Consider the following 18,793-nt stretch of genomic DNA (forward strand, 5'->3'; position numbering starts at 1 on the left):
AGATTCTGGTCTGCCTGAAAAACCCTCTTCTTCAGTCCTCCTCAGAACAGTCTGTTTTCTCTCTGACCACGCCCCCTCAAGAAGTGGGTGTGGCCTCGGCTCTCCAGCACGTTGATCTAATGTTTACATGTTGGCTGAATATACACGGCTGCTCACAGACCCGCGTTACTTCAACCCTCTGAATCTGATCCAGAATCTGATCCTGACGGAGAGGCGCCTGCAGCAGGACCTTTCTGAACCATTGGTCATAGATTTAGTGTTTCTTGTTGTTTTATTTGTCAGTATGTAGACGTGTGTCTTGGTACACAGCTACGAACATGTAGCTATGTGGCTATGCTAACTAGCGCTAGCACTTTTACATGAAAACTAAAAATCATCCACTAGATCTTCAAATCTGCAGACGTGGGGATTCAAAGCGACCTTTGTGTTTATTAAGACAGCCTACAACTAGCATGCCTCCCTCCTAAGCTCCTTGTTAGCACACATGTGTGCAGGGAATGAAAAACGGAGGAGGGGTTGAGTTGTATTTTATACAGTCTATGGGCTGAACAAGCTCCGAGCTCTGACTTCCTGTTACAGACCGGATATTGTTGTTACGTAAAAAAAACACTGAAGTCTGAAACGGCTGGTTTCAGCACACATTTACAGAAAGGTGGAGAAATCAGAACAGGGGCAGAATGGATTCTTTTCATTCTCGGGGGGTTTGTAGACAGGGACACATATTTCAGGTAGAGAACCATTAAAAAGTCCATTTTGCATGATATGTCACCTTTAAGAAATGAGTTTCTGCAGAAACAAAATCCTGATCCAACTGTGATTTGTCTTAATAAAACAGACACATAGAGCGGATTTAAACTTCAGGAAGATCATTAAAATACTAGTCACCTTTGCAAAAGCAGAATCAAGGAAGAGGAGAGCTTTTTATGACTAGTAAAACAGGACAGGAATCAAAACCTCATCTTGTGAAAATAGTTGAAATGCCTTTAGTAAGCTGGCAACCTAAAAGGTATACTCCGAAGTGTGTCGGCTTCCAGCCTTCATCAGGGAGTTTTTTGCAGTGCAGGTCGAAAAAGTAATTAAAACTTGCTGATATAATGTTATTAAAAGTACAAAATAGGGATTTCAATTTCAAGTATTTTCTGTGATCCATCTCTGGAAATGTTAACGATCAATTATGGATTAATAATTTAAAAAATGTAAACGTTCTCCATGTCAAAAACAATCCCAAATGCGTTTTTCCCCCTGAATCAAATGTTCCTTCATGACACAATGTGTATAACTGACAGTATTGAATATCTACAGATCGTATTGAGGTGTTCAAAATGTTAAACACGCTGAATATCAACGTGTGGAGCAGGTTCATAATCTCTGCAGACACACAGTCAGGAAAGTGAAGGCTCAGACTTCAACAAGGGAACTGAACAGAATCATATCTCAGACTCACAGAGTCCAGTTTCTGTCTACTCGTTCTTATTGAGAAAAATAAGCATGTGAACGCGGTCAGGTGTCAGCCGGGAGCAAGACCGGGTCAGAATCAGAGAAAAAAGCGCTCGTGGAGACCTGTCACTCAGCCGCAGCCCCCAGCTGAGCGTCTCTGCTGTGAGCAACACCTTCAGTCAGCTGATTCACATGAAACATGCTTTAAACTTCAAACACCTCCCTGATAGCTGAACCAAATATGAGACCACATGATGTCTGATCCACATGAGAGAAAATCCAAACAAAAATGCATGTTTGAGTAACAACCAATTAATTGATAGTTGACTAATTGTTGACATCCTTAGTACAAAATCATCAGCCCTCTCTGTCCTTCTTCTTTTAAAAGTACTCTCAGTTCTTTGTTCCTTCTGTCCATCCTTTACCTGGTTACCTGAGTAAACTTTATCTTGAGTGTTTAGTCATATTTTTTATGATCTGTAAGTTTAAAACACCTTGATGCAAAAATCTGAGATCAAGCTGGGACATATCAAACTGTGACTTCTGATTTATGAAACTAATGACCTCAGTTTATTTTTGTGTAGCTGATCGTCCAAAACCAAACGATATATAGTGACATGCTTCTTTTCCATAACTTAATCTAAGACTCTAATCATTAGCTCTTATCTTGATTGACAGTTTGCACTTTTAAATCTTTAATACCAACAACACAAATCCACACAGACTCAGTCCTCCCCCCTGTGAGTGTGGCGGCCTGAATAAACTGAAATAGAACGATATTTTCAGCCTGAAACCACAAACCCGGTCCCCCCCTCCTCTGCCTTCATGAAACAAACTGTGTGAAGTGAAGTCGGCTCAGTTACCGTTCTTCAGGACCTTGATGGCGACCTGGATGGTGTTTTTCCAGCGCCCTCTGTAAACGTTGGAGAAGTACCCGCTGCCGAGCTCCTCTTCCAGAGTGAACTCGCCTTTAGGGAGCGCCCAGTCGTCCACCGTGAAGTGGTTCAAGTCCCGAGTCTGAGGCCGTTTCTGATGAAGAAGAGACACAGGTTCACTTTAAAGTCAGAGTGTTTTATTCTGAAAATTAACCACTCCTTCCTGTCCCGCTCCATCTGCTCTGTTGAGATTGATGCGTCGTGCTCCAGCATCCGGTGACAATAGAAGTCTTGCGTCTCTGAACCGGAGGACTCTGACCTGCCGGATCAGAGACGCAGCCGGAACGCAACAGAGTGGATCCAGTGGAAGTTAAAGGGGACATATCACGCTTTTTTCATCAATATATATTGGTCTAAGAGGTCCCCAAAACATGTCTTTAAAGTTTATGCTCAAAAAAACACTTTGAAATCAGATTTTGGTCTGCCTGTAAACCCCTCTTCTTCAGTCCTCCTCAGAACACTCTGTTTTCTCTCTGACCACACCCCCTCAGGAAGTGGATGTGCCTCGGCTCTCCAGCACGTTGATCTAATGTTTACATGTTGGCTGAATATACACGGCTGCTCAGAGATCACGTTACTTCAACCCTCTGAATCTGATCCAGAATCTGATCCTGACGGAGAGGCGCCTGTAGCAGGACCTTTCTGAAGGATTGGTCACAGATTTAGTGTTTCTTGTTGTTTTATTTATCAGTATGTCGACGTGTGTCTTGGTACACAGCTACAGCTACAGCTATGAACATGTAGCTATGTGGCTATGCTAATTAGCGCTAGCACTTATCCATGACAAATAAAAATCATCCACTAGATCTTCAAATCTGCAGACATGGGGAGTAAAACCGACCTCTGCCAGAAAGGCAACGGGACCTTTTCTGAAGGATTGGTCACAGATTTAGTGTTTCTTGTTGGGTTTTTTTGTCAGTATGTAGACGTGTGTCTTGGTACACAGCTACAGCTACGACATGTAGCTATGTAGCTATGCTAACTAGCGCTAGCACTTATCCATGATAAATAAAAATCATCCACTAGATCTTCAAATCTGCAGACGTGGGGAGTAAAACCGATCTTTGTGTTTATTAAGACAGCCTACAACTAGCATGCCTCCCTCCTAAGCTCCTTGTTAGCACACATGTGTGCAGGGAATGAAAAACGGAGGAGGGGTTGAGTTGTATTTTATACAGTCTATGGGCTGAACAAGCTCCGAGCTCTGACTTCCTGTTACAGACCGGATATTGTTGTTACGTAACAAAAACACTGAAAACTGAAACGGCTGGTTTCAGCACACATTTACAGAAAGGTGGAGAAATCAGAACAGGGGCAGAATGGATTCTTTTCATTCTCGGGGGGTTTGTAGACAGGGACACATATTTCAGGTAGAGAACCATTAAAAAGTCCATTTTGCATGATATGTCACCTTTAACACATTGACTAGAATGGAAACCTATCAGATCCAGTGCTGTTACTGATCAGAGAAGGACCGAACATGGATGTACATATGACTATAAATATTGTAGTTAGGGTTTTTTTGTTGATTTGAGTCCCTGGAGGCTTTAATGTTTGTGTCTGTAAAACTGTACCACTGAACTTTCTCATGTCTAAGAACATCTCTGAAGAATCGAGTCTCACCCTGCATGCTACAGTTATTTCAGTAATGAGCGCTCAAAGTGCAAATCTGCCCTCACTTCAACTCTTAGAGTAAATAACACCTTTCAATCAGTGAGACTTTCGATATCAACTCTGTCTTCATCGTTGGCAGGGAAGACTTGTTTTTCACGGGTACAGTTTCCATGTGCAGGACCAAAACACAACACACATACAAACACAGAGAAGCTCATGATGTGTGTTGTTTTGACAACACCGCTGAAAATTATCATCCACACTTCTTGTTTTACCAGAAATAAGAGGAACACAGAAATGAAGAAGCAGAGAGACAGAGGCTCAGACTCAGACGGTCCTTACCCTCTTGCAGGGAGTTTCCAGTTTGCATGAGTTGTTCAGGCCGTTGGAGCTGTAGTGCTCCACCAGGTCGATGAGGGAGCTGAAGTTATGGCTGTGATCCACGTGGAAGTTAGACTCCTCCGTCTGGAAGATCTTAAAGTGCCTCACTCGATTACTGGACCTCACTGCGGACAGACGACACAAACAGGTTCAACCAGACATTAAAACACTGAAGTATGAAGTTTTGAAATCAGAGGGACTTTCCACAGCTGAACTGCTCTTCCAAACACTCTTTTTCCTGTAATTTAAGTCAGATTTTTACCACAAAGAACAGATTTTTCTTCTTTAGAACCTGAGTTTTATATTTTTTATTATTATTTTTTTTTTTATAACTTTTATTTTTATAGCACTTTCAATACAATAAACACATATAGAAGAGAAACACAAAGTGAGGTCAGTTAACATCAAGTATATACGTATACACAGGCACATGGATCAGAGCAATATCGGGTAGCGTCTAAAAGAAAAAAAATAGAGAGGAAAATAAGATAAAATAAAGAATCCCTTAATCTGTGTCCTTTTCCTGTAGGTAAGAGTCCCATTTCATCCAGTATCTTTCCCCCCTGTCTTTTTGTAGACGGAGGGTGTAAGTCATCTTTTCCATGGAGCGTAGATAATTGACCGTGCCCAGGAAGAGTTCTATGGTGGGGGGGTTTCTCTGAAGCCAGCATTTGGTAATACATTTTTTACTCGCGGCCATGAAGATCTTCAACAGGTAGAGGTCACTTTTACACAGACATTCAGGAGTAATTCCAAAATACAAAGACATAAATGACACATCAATATCAAAGCCCATTATCTCTGATATTAAATGTCCCACCCTCTCCCAGAAAGGTTGAACCTGTGGACAATACCAAAATATGTGGGCATGGTCTACTTGTTCTGATCCACACTCCCTCCAGCAGGAGCATTGAGTCCCAGTCAATTTAGATTTCTGTTTAGGAGTTATAAAGAACCGAATCAAATTTTTCCAACAAAAGTCCCTCCAGGTTAATGAATTAGTGGAGGTGCATTGAGTCTCCCAGATACGTTGCCACACCTCCACAGGTATCTCCATCCCCGTCTCTTTTTCCCAACGTTGCCTTACATAATTTGTTGAGTTTTTGCTCATTGAGGTGATGCTCTTATATAATTTGCCAATGGTGCCTTTGGTATTTTCACCTTTATACGCGCCTATAAATATCCGTATAATTTCTGAGGGGTTTTCAAGGTTAGGACCTTCGATCTCCTTCAGGAAGAAATGTCTAATTTTGTAGATACCTATAGAAATCGTGTCTGTTCAAGTCAAATAGCTTACATAGATTCTGAAAGCTATCAAGCTTCCAGTTAGATAACATTTTGCAGAGGGCGGTGATACCTTGTTGGATCCATTGTCTGTATCTGTGATCAAGTAGTGCTGGTGTGAAGTGTGGATCATATGCCGGCCACGTCAAAACCTTCACCTCTCTGTGGAGCTGGAATCGTTTAATAACCTCCAGCCATACCTTTATAGAGAAACCAACCCACTCATTCTGTGAATCTGTCATTTTTTTTGCCCTATCCATACATCCCAACACTGATTGTATTGAGTTTTATATTTTTTGAGCGTCCTCCGAAGCAGCTAAGGCTTTTATAGATCAACCTTCCCTGTGGTGCTCCCAACCCAGACTCGTATTCATGCCCTGTGTCTCGAGTCCAACCTGCCTCACGTCAGTCAACTTAAAGGCACAGTGAGGAGTTTCCATGTTGTGTTGATTCTGTCGCCCCCTCTGGTTGAAATCGGTAGTGTTGCTCTTGGATTGCTTCTTTTTAATCCAACTTTTCTTTGTTCAGAGTTTTATCAGGACGCAGTGAAGTGATGGAGTGATGAGGTCATGTGTTGATTTGTAGCTACGTCAACGACTAAACAGTGACTAAATTATATTATCATCAGCTAGCTTATAAAAGGTGAGCAGACGTAGTGGTTTAACATTTAACGGTGTCATGATGTGAGCTCCAATGTCCCAATAAATGACTGAATAACACAGAACACAGTTTAACCCTTTAATCCTCAAAGAGCAGTGAACTTATCCACCTGAGGGTTTGCCCTTCCACATGAGCACATGGACAGGCAGACAAAAACAGTCTGTAAATTTAAAATTCAAACAAAACAAAAAAATTAAACAAAAAATGTAATTAAATTAAATTAAACTAAACTAAATAAATACAATAAAATAAAATTAAAATACATTTAAAGTAAGTTAACAAAACCAAAAACATAAATTAAATAAAACAAAAACTGGAGTAGAATAAAACAAAACAAAATTAAATTAAAATCAACTAAATAAAACAATTTTAAAAAATTGAAATAAATAAATGAAACCAAAAAAATAAATTAAATCAAACAAAAAATAGAGTAGAATAAGATAAAGCAATATTAAATTAAACTAAACTAAATAAAACCATTAAAATAAAATAAAAACAAATTAGATTAAATTTAAATATTTTTAAAAACGTGGGCACATGGAAGGGCATGGAGCTCGCAGACCAGAGCCATACAAACAAATGTAACTTAAATCTTTGAGTGGTCCTGGTCCTGACTGAAACCCTGTTCATAGACAGTTAGCTCGTTTAGCTAGCAGAGCCCTGTTTGTAGAGTTTGATAATCCTGCTCCAGTATCAGACATGAGGACAAAACTCCTCCTGCTTGATAACATACATCTCTCTGACAAGAGTGGGACTCTTTCAACATCAGATAAAACTCCTTACTGTGCCTTTAAAGGAATTATTCAACATTTCAGCCTGTTAGTTTTCTTTCTGCAAGAAGAGTCAGGAATGAGGACGCTGCAGCAAACTGGATGGTACAAAATGACAATCTGCTGTTTTCATGAGGGTCATGGTCTGGACTATTTCCTGGCTAAAAATATTTACCTGGCAGACTAACAGGAAGTTACATTCCCTGCAAAAATAGGTCAACCACAGAGCACCAGAAAGAGATCTGCAGCAGTGAGTTTTGAAGTGACATGTGCCCAGAGCAGCTGAGGCTACATCTTTGAACACTGTGGACAGAATTTATGATGCTATGCTTGATTCAATATTCCTTTAAGATGCATGTATTGTGCACAGGTTGCTTTAAAGGCCTGTGATTGTATTTTAATGCTCGTTTGTTTTTGCAGTTTTCCAATCACTGCTCTTTTATCAATCTGTCAGGATGAAAGTGTGTGTGCATGTTGAAGCCTTCCTGCACAGGACGACCTTTTAAAACCGACTATAACCCATGTGTTTTACAGATTAGATCATCTCTATCGTGCACTTCACCCTTTAAAAACTCTCTGTATTTGACCCCACGCCTCTCAAACTCCCGTTCCTGCAGCCTCCTTCTCGTCTTACCTGAAATGACATATCCAATGTTTTCCTTCTCGCTGTTCCGGATGAGGAACGCTCCCTCGTCGTTTCCTGGTGCCATCAGGTTGCTCTGCGCTTCGAAGCGGTTCATGGTCCCAAAGTACCATCTGGATCGAGACCGGGGAGACATAATGAAAGTAGATGTGAGGAAGTGTTTGCATGCTTTTAAATGTAATAGTAGTTAAAAATGGAAACAGGTTCTGATGAATCCACTCTTTCAAACCGCGGTCTGTGTGTCTGAACATCCTGGCATCACGTTTTAATCGCCGCTGATAAAGCTGTCACTTCTTCCATGTCTTAGTTTTGAATTGTAGGCACCATTTCTCTGCTTTTAACCCTTAAACTCTTCATATTTTATCCTCTAGTGTTGCTCATGTGTTTGAAGAATTTCCTCCAGGGTTAATAAAGATTAGATTTACTCTTATTTTTATGGTCCATCTTTAAACGATCCGTGTATCTGATCGTACAACCCTAACAGTTTTTCCTCAGGTCATAAATTTGCTCCAATAGTCTGAGTCTTAAATCTCAGCTATTAAAATCAGTGTTTGAACATCAGTGAATAAATCTTTATGACTTTAATCTTTATTAAATGCTTTTTACAGCTTTCCAATGTAAGCTCACGGGCTGGGACACTTCAGCTGATGTTTCATTTTGTTAAATATGAAGACGGAAAATGAGGTCAAAGGCATTTCAGTAAAATCTGGAAATTATCAAGTAAATATGAAAAGTATGAGCAAAGAGTCTTAGTGAGCGTGCAATCCCCCTTTCCTCAATACATATCTCACTTCCCCTTTAGGACAGACTGTTTTTGTACATTTTGTAGGCAGAAATTGATCACAGTTCTTGGTTTCATTTTTTATTTATTTATTTAAATATTTATTTATTTTATTCTATTTGTTCTAATTTAATTTAATTGTAATTTTTTTATTTAGTTTAGTTTTTATTTTATTTTATTTTACTCTATTTTTTGTTTATTTTATTCATGTTTTTGTTTTTATTTATAATTTATTTATATTTTTGGCCCTTTTGGCTTTTTTTACAGGACAGCTGAAGAGAGACAGGAAATGTTGGGAGTAGAGAGAGAGGGGGAAGACATACAGGAGATGGTCGACCGGCCGGGAATCGAACCAACGACCTCTGTGACGAGGACTATATTCTCTGTATGTGGGGCACTTAGACCGCTAGGCCACCAGCGCCCCTATAATTTATTATTACTTTATTTTGCAGGCCTTCCTAAAGACAGTATCCTCTATGATAGACACGATATAATGTAGTTTAAAATGAAACTGTAAGGCAGCAATGACTGTAAACATATCTGTAGTTTGTGAGGTAGTCAGAGTTATTAATACTTTAATACTTTTCAATACCACATGCTTTAAACGGTGACCTTTATGAACCTTATGTTATTCTTATCAAAGTTTAACATTCTTAGTGTTTTTAATAATCAATCAATCTTTATTTCTAAAGCGCCAAATCACAACAAATGTTCTCCTCACACTCTTTCCAAACAGAGCAGGTCTAGACCGTCCTCTATGTTCTATTAACAAAGACCCAACTTCAAGACCGGATCAGATCCAGTCCCATCTTACAGACAGGACTCAGTCTGATCTCATCTTAATCCACCATGAGCAGAGCACTTTGCAGCATTTAGCAAGTTACAGTGGCAAGGACAAACTTCCTTTAACAGGCAGAAACCTCCAGCAGGACCAGACTCATGTTAGACACACATCTGCTGAGACCGTGTTGGAGAGAGGGATAGAGGGAGATGAAGAGAGAGAGAGATGATAGTGGGGAGACGGATAGCAGTAGTTGTAGCAGCTGGAGTCTGGCATGTCCACAGCAGCAGAGATCCAGAGGAACCTACGAGACAAGGGAGCTCAGGGACTCCAGGAAGGTCTATGGTTAGTCACTTTAATGGGACAGGAAGAGTTAAAGTTAGAGACAGGCAGACAGAGGAGAGAGAGGGAAAGACAGGATCCCAGTGTGTCAGTACCCAACATCAAGACAGGATCAGATCCAGTCCCATCTTCCAGACAGGACTCAGTCTGATCTCATCTTAATCCACCATGAGCAGAGCACTTTGCAGCATTTAGCAAGTTACAGTGGCAAGGACAAACTTCCTTTAACAGGCAGAAACCTCCAGCAGGACCAGACTCATGTTAGACACACATCTGCTGAGACCGTGTTGGAGAGAGGGATAGAGGGAGATGAAGAGAGAGAGAGATGATAGTGGAGAGACAGATAGTAGTAGTCGTAGCAGCTGGAGTCTGGACCACGTCCACAGCAGCAGAGATCCAGAGGAACCTACGAGACAAGGGAGCTCAGGGACTCCAGAGAGGTCTATGGTTAGTAACTTTAATGGGACAGGAAGAGTTAAAGTTAGAGACAGGCAGACAGAGGAGAGAGAGGGAAAGACAGGATCCCAGTGTGTCAGTACCCAACATCAAGACAGGATCAGATCCAGTCCCATCTTCCAGACAGGACTCAGTCTGATCTCATCTTAATCCACCATGAGCAGAGCACTTTGCAGCATTTAGCAAGTTACAGTGGCAAGGACAAACTTCCTTTAACAGGCAGAAACCTCCAGCAGGACCAGACTCATGTTAGACACACATCTGCTGAGACCGTGTTGGAGAGAGGGATAGAGGGAGATGAAGAGAGAGAGAGATGATAGTGGAGAGACAGATAGTAGTAGTCGTAGCAGCTGGAGTCTGGACCACGTCCACAGCAGCAGAGATCCAGAGGAACCTACGAGACAAGGGAGCTCAGGGACTCCAGAGAGGTCTATGGTTAGTAACTTTAATGGGACAGGAAGAGTTAAAGTTAGAGACAGGCAGACAGAGGAGAGAGAGGGAAAGACAGGATCCAAGTGTGTCAGTACCCAACATCAAGACAGGATAAGATCCAGTTCCATCTTCCAGACAGGACTCAGTCTGATCTCATCTTAATCCACCATGAGCAGAGCACTTTGCAGCATTTAGCAAGTTACAGTGGCAAGGACAAACTTCCTTTAACAGGCAGAAACCTCCAGCAGGACCAGACTCATGTTAGACACACATCTGCTGAGACCGTGTTGGAGAGAGGGATAGAGGGAGATGAAGAGAGAGAGAGAGAGATGATAGTGGGGAGACAGATAGTAGTAGTTGTAGCAGCTGGAGTCTGACACGTCCACAGCAGCAGAGATCCAGAGGAACCTACGAGACAAGGGAGCGCAGGGCAGACGGAGAGAAAGAGAATCTGTGCCAGAGGTGAAGGAGAGAGACATGCTGCTCGTTGGACACGGTTCTGTCAGCGCTGTAAACAATGAAAGCAGTGACACACACCGAGGCACAAAAACAACATCAGTCATCCTCACCACTTCTGGTTTTGTGCGTTCTTTGCTTCAACAGAATGGGAAGTGTGTAAAGTTTGGATGTTCCCCTATGTGACCAGGTGCTGCCATTAATTATAGACAGTGTCATCCTTTAATCCACACTTTGAAGCTTCAGCGTCGACGACACATTTACAAACTGATGGCATGAGTATGTTCTTTTATTTAACCTTCATTTTACCAGGTGAGTCAATTGAGAACCAATTCTCATTTATAATAACGACCTGGGTGCAGAGGCAACACAGGTGGCATGATAATAAATAAATCAATTTAAAAAAACAGAGAAACCTAGAGACAGAACAATACAACACAAGAATATGACAGGAGTGAACAACTTAAAAGCAAGTGCAGTGATGTTGAGTTGTGAAAGCGGTCAGCTGTAGGGATTGTTGCAGGTGATTCAAATCATTGGCAGTGGAAAACTGGAAGGATGTGCGACCACAGGAGGTCTGCGCTTTGTGTGTGATGAGGTTAATAAAGCTACTTGAGTGCAGGCGGTTTGTCCTCTAAATTTTGATTAGTGACTGTAGATATAAAGGGGTTTTACCAGTGAGGGATTTGTACATGAATAGAAACCAGTGTGTTTGCCTGTGAGAGCGGAGTGAAGGCCAGTTCATCTGAGAGTACAGGTGACAGAGGTGAGTGGGGCTCCAGTGACAAAATGCAGCAGTGTGGTAAATGACATGCAGTTTGTGAAGGAGAGTGTTAAGGCTCGTTTCCACCAAGCGGTCTGGTATGGATCAGTACAGTCTGGTACGGGTCGGATCGGTAACGCCTGATCCTGTTTGCGTTTCCACAGCCAACCGTGCCCTACTTGGTGGGCGGCGTGTAAACCGGATGCTGATAGCAGCGTCAGCTAATAAATGCAACGAAGAAGAAAAACGTGAGGACAGTCTGCACCTCCGCGGTCAACCATGGAACGCTGTTTCTTGGCGCCATTGACGCCAAAAGTGATCTTCCCGAAGTCCACTGGAGATCTAAACATGGCGGGGGGGTTATGTGTTGTTCTTTATTACCGCTGTCGCACGGGAAGTGGCGATTCTTTCAACCAGTCAATGGACTGCAGTGTTTCTAGCTCCACCTTCTGGGGTCGGATCTGTATGTCTGGCACCCCAACAGAAGGGTACCAAAAAGAGGGACGGTACGGCTTGGTAATTTGGGGACCTGTCCCGGTTTTTGTCAATGGAAACGGCACAAAATACACGCCGTACTGAGACCAAGCGGCAACCTCCGGTCTAAAAATATGAGTCAATTTGGAAGTGTTAAAAGCTGCAGTTCATCGAGGATCCGCTTGAGGCTGGCTCCGGAAGTACCGGAAGTCACATACACATGAATGGGACAATGGACAATAAACTCAACTTTGATCAACACACCACTGACATTCACAAACGCTGCCAACAAAGACTCTCTGCCATCCGCAAACTCAAAGCACTTTCTGTCACCTTCCCCACCTTCTACTGTTACTGTACCAAAGCATCAGCCAACCCATTCTCCTCTACTGTTCCCCCCTGCTACTACAACATGCTAACTGTCTCCAACAAAAACAAACTCATACGCACCACAAACACTGCCACCAAAATCATCCGCCGCCCCACACCCAACCTGTCTGACCTCAACAACAGAGCCATCATACGCAGAGCACGCACTATAACACTGGACCCCCAACACCCCCTCTACTCGGTCTTCACACTACTCCCCTCCGGTCACAGATACAGATCCCCATACTGTAGGCGAGCCCGGTTTGGCAGAAGCTTCATCCCATCGGCCATAGCACTGCTAAACAGAATGCCACTGTAATGTGTTCGGTGTGTTTATATGTGTCCAGTGTGTTCATATGTGTTCGGTGTGTTTTATATGTGCCCAGTGTGTGCATATGTGTCTGGTGTGTATATTTGTAGGATGCGGGGCACCATTGTTGTGAGGCTGGGTGGATGGTTATGGTTATTGTGTTCATACATGTATTCCTGTACAGACAGTGGCAACAAATCTCCTTATTAAGGACAAATAAAGATCTATCTATCTATCTAAAAAGACGATCTTTGCAGCATTAATAAACATGTTTACAGCCTGGTACAAAAGATGAGTGTAGTCTGAATAGCTAATTTCTCGATGTCCTCTCACTGTGAGGGGGGTGAATTTTTTTCTAATTCGGCAATTTCGAAGATATTGAGATTACCAGTCTTCCAATGAGAGGCACAGCTGCCTGTGGGAACACTGCAGCTGTTGGCTAGGAGGCTCAAAGCCCGCCTCTTTACGTCACACTGGCTCGACAGAAGCAATATGGCTGCTGCTGCCGATTGGTCTCAAAACAGCGTTCAGAAACAGATGGGTGACGTCACGGATACTACTGAACCGCTTGGTGGAAACAGGGCTTTAGAGGATTTGAAGTACTGTCATTTTAACCAGAAGCTGCTTAGCAGAGTGTGTGAAGGAGGATTTGTTTAGTGAGCAGTGTGTTTATGTGTTTCAAAAGAAAGTTTGCTGTCAAGCCAGATTCCTAGATATTTATAACTGTCAACAAACTCAATCTCTGAACCATCCAGGGAGGAGACTGTGAGGGGGCTGTTAGCCAATGGTAGGTCTCTGTTAAAAACATGCATTTAGTTTTATAAGAGTTGAAAACTAAATGGAGGAAACTGGGCTGTAATGAGGACAGTGCTGTAGTCAGGGAGGAACTAGACATGTAATTAATGGTGTCATCAGCATAAAGATGCAGCACAGTCTGATGGTTACATTCAGCGGCTCAGGATTTACAAACACAAGTAGCTGTTGTTTTTTTTAAGCACTTACAAAAAATTTTGTAATTTTAATGACATGCTGACATCTTCACCTGATTGTTGAAACCAACTTATGGTGAAAAGAAAATTATTCCACTTTAATAATAATGAAGGAAAGCTACAAATCTTTGCTGCAGCCTGAGACTGACAGTGAAACATGCAATGCAACTTTGAAAGTCTTGTTTTGTTTCCAATCGTTTGATTGGATATTGTCTCTTAGAGGGAATTTGTCTTACGCAATCCTGCAAAAGGAACTCAGTGCAGCTTTGTTTAACACAAAAACAACACAAGAGCCTAAAACTATCACGTGCAGATAAACTACTATGAAATAAAAACGTTCCTTTAAAATGCACGGAGCTGATAAATACATTTTAAAGGACTAAAAGAATAAGAGATCAGAGTGAACCAGGATGACAGTCTTTGGTTGCTTCATCAGGGAGCAGGTTTGGCAGGTTGTTTGTGCAGAGGTGTGATTACAGCTGCAAGTAAAGACAGCTGAAATCTCTTCCTGCTACAGGCTGGGTGTCGTCTGCCTAAAGGTAACAGTAAAGGCCAGTAAAGTTATTTTAATCTGCATCATGTGATGAGGAAATTAATCTGTGCCTCTCCCTGTGTGTGTAACATGCAGCCTCTGTAGCAGGAGGGTTTGTGTGCCGTCACTGTCGTACATCGTGTGTGTCAGCAAGTATTTTATTACCCGGCGTTCTTACTGATCTTTTGGTTGTGTAAGATGCTTGATTCTGATTGGTCAAAACTCCTTGACAACAGTTATTAACTTTCACTAACATGAGCAACAACAGAGACAAACCGATCACACGTCATGTCAAATCAATCCATGGAAAAGAGTTCAGACACAATTAGCTTCTGCTTGTTGACAGGTGAGGTAAAACCGTTAGCTTCCATTAGAAAACAATGTGTTTAGCTTCGGTTAGCATGCTAATATCAGATACTGTCCATCAATATGATCAAAGAGCGGAGCAGGTGAGAGAAACTTCAGGTTAGCGATCTCTACAAAGAAACTTAAACCATGAGCGGTGGTGATGATAGCAGTATGTCATCAATTTGGATCCGATTCACGAACACTGAAAAACTTCTCACAGGAGCTTTAAGATGCACAGAACTATTTAAATGACGTGATTGTTGACCTTTTACTCGTGCAATAAAACAGATATTACAGTAAATGTTGCAGGGTGTGGTCGATCTTTGATCCTTGGCTGGAGAGATGTGCACATGTAGTTAAAGTAAAAAGGTTGCATGATAAGAGGAAATAAATCACCTGGATTGATTTGGCATCCTGCTTTAGACTCTCTTTAACTTCCTCATCCCTCCTCTCTGCACTTTAAAGTTATATTTTTTTGGCTTTTTTGCCTTTATTGGATAGGACAGCTGAAGATTGACAGGAAATGTGGGGAGTAGAGAGCGGGGGAAGACATGCAGGAAATGGTCAACCGGCCGGGAATCGAACCGGCGACCCCTGCAACGAGGACTGTAGCCTCTGTATGTGGGGTGCTTAGACTGCTAGGCCACCAGCACTCCACCTCCTCTCTGCACTTTAAATACTTTATTTAATCTATGTCTTTTAACACTTTCATAGTCTTTCTCAAGCTTACCCCGCCTCCTTTAAAGCTCCTGTAATCGCCTTGTATGTAAATAAGCTGCCTTGCTTTGGCTTGGTGACAAGAATTTGTCATGCTGCAGAGTGTATACTTTTCTTTTCAACATCTACAGCTTGTTATGTGAGTTTTTCCCCTACATGAGGCTTCAAACCTGATCAGGAGGAGCTGACATGTTGTCTGATTTAGTCGTTTTCAGTTCAATTCTCAGGGGCGTCGTAGTCGGGGGGGAAGTGGGACTGACTACCCCTAATGGGCCTGAAAGTTTTCTGCTATACTTTTCTTTTTCTTTTTTTATAACTACAATAAGATAACTAAAATTGTCTGAATACATAAACAAACGTTCAGAATTCCTTGCTGGAAAAAAGTGGAGTCTCTGTGTTTACGTTTAGACCGCAGCGGTCTGTCAGCAGCAGGCAGCTCCTGGGCTGCTGAGAGGACAGCGGCTGTGGAACACACTGTGAGCCTTGATCAATCAATGTGGATGCACCATTAATAAGTTAAAATGCATATACAATGGGCTATTAGTGTGATTTAAACAGCTGTCCATGCATCAAAAACGCTTTTAATTGTCATATTTTCAGAGCATCAAGTGTGGCTGAATCTGAGTGAAAGTAAACTGTATGTTTTTAGAGTTTTATTTGACTTCATGAGGTTAGATTAGACCAGGGGTGTCAAACTCATTTCGGTTCAGGGGCCACATACAGCCCGATTTGATCTGAAGTGGGCCGGACCAGTGAAATCATAAAATAATAACCTAAAAATAATGACAACTCTAAATTTTCCCTTTGTTTTAGTGCAAAAAAGTACAAGTAAATTCTGCAAATGTCCACATTACATGAACTATCTTTCTACAAAAACAGCTGCTGTATTTTTCTCCATGATGAGTCTCATAGTGGGGCCAAATATCATTCTTTAAGCCCTGAAACCTGCTGCGAGCACACTAAGCACACAGGTTTCCCAGTCACCTGCCACACAGTGTGTAATGTTTAGAGCAAAAGAGCAGATAGATTATAATAACAAAGAAGGTAAAGTTGATTATCTGGACCCCCCCAGCTCCAGCATGAACAGTTTGCCTGCTGGACAGTGTTGTATGCAGGGGTGTAGTGCTAGTAGTGACGGAGCGCACCTATGAAAAAGGTGGATCCACCGTTCCTGCTGTTATAAGGTTATATATATGTAGATGTTAGTGTTGATTGGACCTTGATGTGCTCTAAAAAGTCTATGAATTTAAACCGGATTATGCAAACTGCAAATATTCTCCCGGAGCGCCGTCCAGGTGCTCTCCATCAGCACTATGATTATATACGACCCCCAGAGGACAAATCTTTTTATTGAAAAATTGCAGTTAATGTCTTATCTGTCATTTTTTCACTTTGGGAAGTCGTCCATGGGCCGGATTGGAACCTCTGGCGGGCCAGTTTCGGCCTGCGGGCCGTATGTTTGACACCCCTGGATTAGACCAGATAATGCCCCCTTGTTGTTATTCAACAAGTCACTTTGCTTCAAATAATCTTGTTTAAAGAGGTGGACAGTCTGAAGGTTAATATTGTGCAGGTACATTTGGAGAAATTGTAAAAATAATAATAATATTGATATGTAGTTTAGATTTGAGTCAGTTAACCAGGATAGTTTAAGCATATATTTTTGTTTAATGCAAATAAACCAGTTTTATATCAGCAATTAGAGGTGTAACGATTCTTTTTAACAACGATTCGATTCGTATCATGATTCCTGGTTGCCGATACGATTAAAGGACGATATTGGTTCATTTAGAACGATTCAATCCAAAACGATTCAGAGACTTGACATCGATTCAGTAACTCTTTAGCCAAAAATTCAACCAGTGTGACTTTGAAACAAATCCCTTGATACTGGACAGTCCTAGACTCCTGTTGTTTCTTGTACGGGAATCAGGTTTAAATTCATTATGGATATAAGCATTGTGTGAAATCCCATGGCGCCTTAAGGCTGATTTATACTTCTGCGTCTCCCCTACGCAGCAGGGGCTGACGCAGACATGAGCCCCACATACTTGTGCGTCGATGTGTCCGTGTCGCGCAGCAATTCTCCGCCGAAACGCCTGAGGGCAGTGTGGTCTCTCTGATAGCCGGCCGCCTGCTTCCGGTCCCGCTACGATCTCTGTTTACTTTTCCACAGAGATTCAGAGCGTGTTCTGTTAATCTACAGCTGATACATGTTGCTGTTTATCATACAGACATGATTACATGAAGAATAGAGAGGAGGAGATGAAATACACGGCCGATGTCCGGTAAAGTGTTGTAAATGCGGGAAAGACAAAGCCGTCGAGCGGACCAATCACAGAGCTTGCGGTTGGCTCTACGGGGAGTTACATTTTGGAGGAGGTGCACGTCAGCTACGTGTGTAGGCCTCGGCGTAGGTACGGGAGCTACGCGGACCCCCGGCGTAGGGTACGCCGTTGATTCAACGCAGAAGTATAAATCAGCCTTAAGTAGGTGGTTGGATAGATCTGTGTTGTTGCCGTGGTAACTTTACTTGACCTTTACATATCCTACAAACAGTGAGCGACTTATTTAGAACATCTCCGTCTTTGTAAAAAGCCAAAGTGTTTCCACACACTGGACCGACATGGTGGCTTGATCATTTCTGCCTCGCCGGCTTCTCCTCTGCCGTCCGCCATGCTCTGTTCTGTTGTCTGCTGGAGCGTGGCGATGAAGTCACTGACAGGAAGCGTGAATTGAGTAACGTTTAACGTCTTTGACATTAAAAGTGTAAAAAAAACACATCCATATAAAGTCTGTTGTGCTTAAATCCAATGTGTTATTTCCTAGTTTGGATACAATCGATTTATTACCTTTTAAAACGATGTTAGATCCATATATGGCATTACGAAATATAACTTAATGACCCTTGACAGTTTTCTTTGTTATGTAGATATGTGTCTGATGTATAAATTAATTAATGATCAGGCCCCACCACCACTTAAACAATGTGTGTTACTCTGCAGGAACAATCTTAGGGAGACCAGGGCATCAGCAAGAGGAGACTGTTCAGCTAAACGTAGGAAGACTGCATTTGGACAGTCTGCATTTTCAGTCAGAGCAGCAGGAAAATGGAACTCAATCCCGACTCACATTAGAGACTGTACAAGCCTCAGTGTTTTTAAAAGTAAACTGAAATTATGGCTCAAGGAAAAACAATCATGTGATCATCTGAATGCATCAAATCAGAGACAATGAAATGTAATTTTAAATGTGTTGTTATTAGTGATGGACTGTGTTGAGTAGTCTATGTATTGTTTTAAATGCTAGTATGTTTTTT

At 41.9% G+C, this 18,793-nt stretch overlaps 1 protein-coding gene across 1 annotated transcript in view; it reads right to left on the reverse strand.

The window, feature by feature from the left end:
- ptk6b (PTK6 protein tyrosine kinase 6b) overlaps nt 1-18,793 on the reverse strand; it is a 29,559-nt gene that overhangs the window by 9,127 nt on the left and 1,639 nt on the right. The window contains exons 2-4 of the mRNA XM_034694801.1: nt 7,716-7,837; nt 4,329-4,492; nt 2,301-2,466 (exon numbers count right to left, since the gene is read on the reverse strand). Coding sequence (XP_034550692.1) covers nt 2,301-2,466; nt 4,329-4,492; nt 7,716-7,837 — 452 coding nt within the window. The remainder of the gene's footprint in view (nt 1-2,300; nt 2,467-4,328; nt 4,493-7,715; nt 7,838-18,793) is intronic.

This window comes from Notolabrus celidotus, chromosome 11, assembly GCF_009762535.1.
Source record: "Notolabrus celidotus isolate fNotCel1 chromosome 11, fNotCel1.pri, whole genome shotgun sequence".
Lineage (NCBI taxonomy): Eukaryota > Metazoa > Chordata > Actinopteri > Labriformes > Labridae > Notolabrus > Notolabrus celidotus.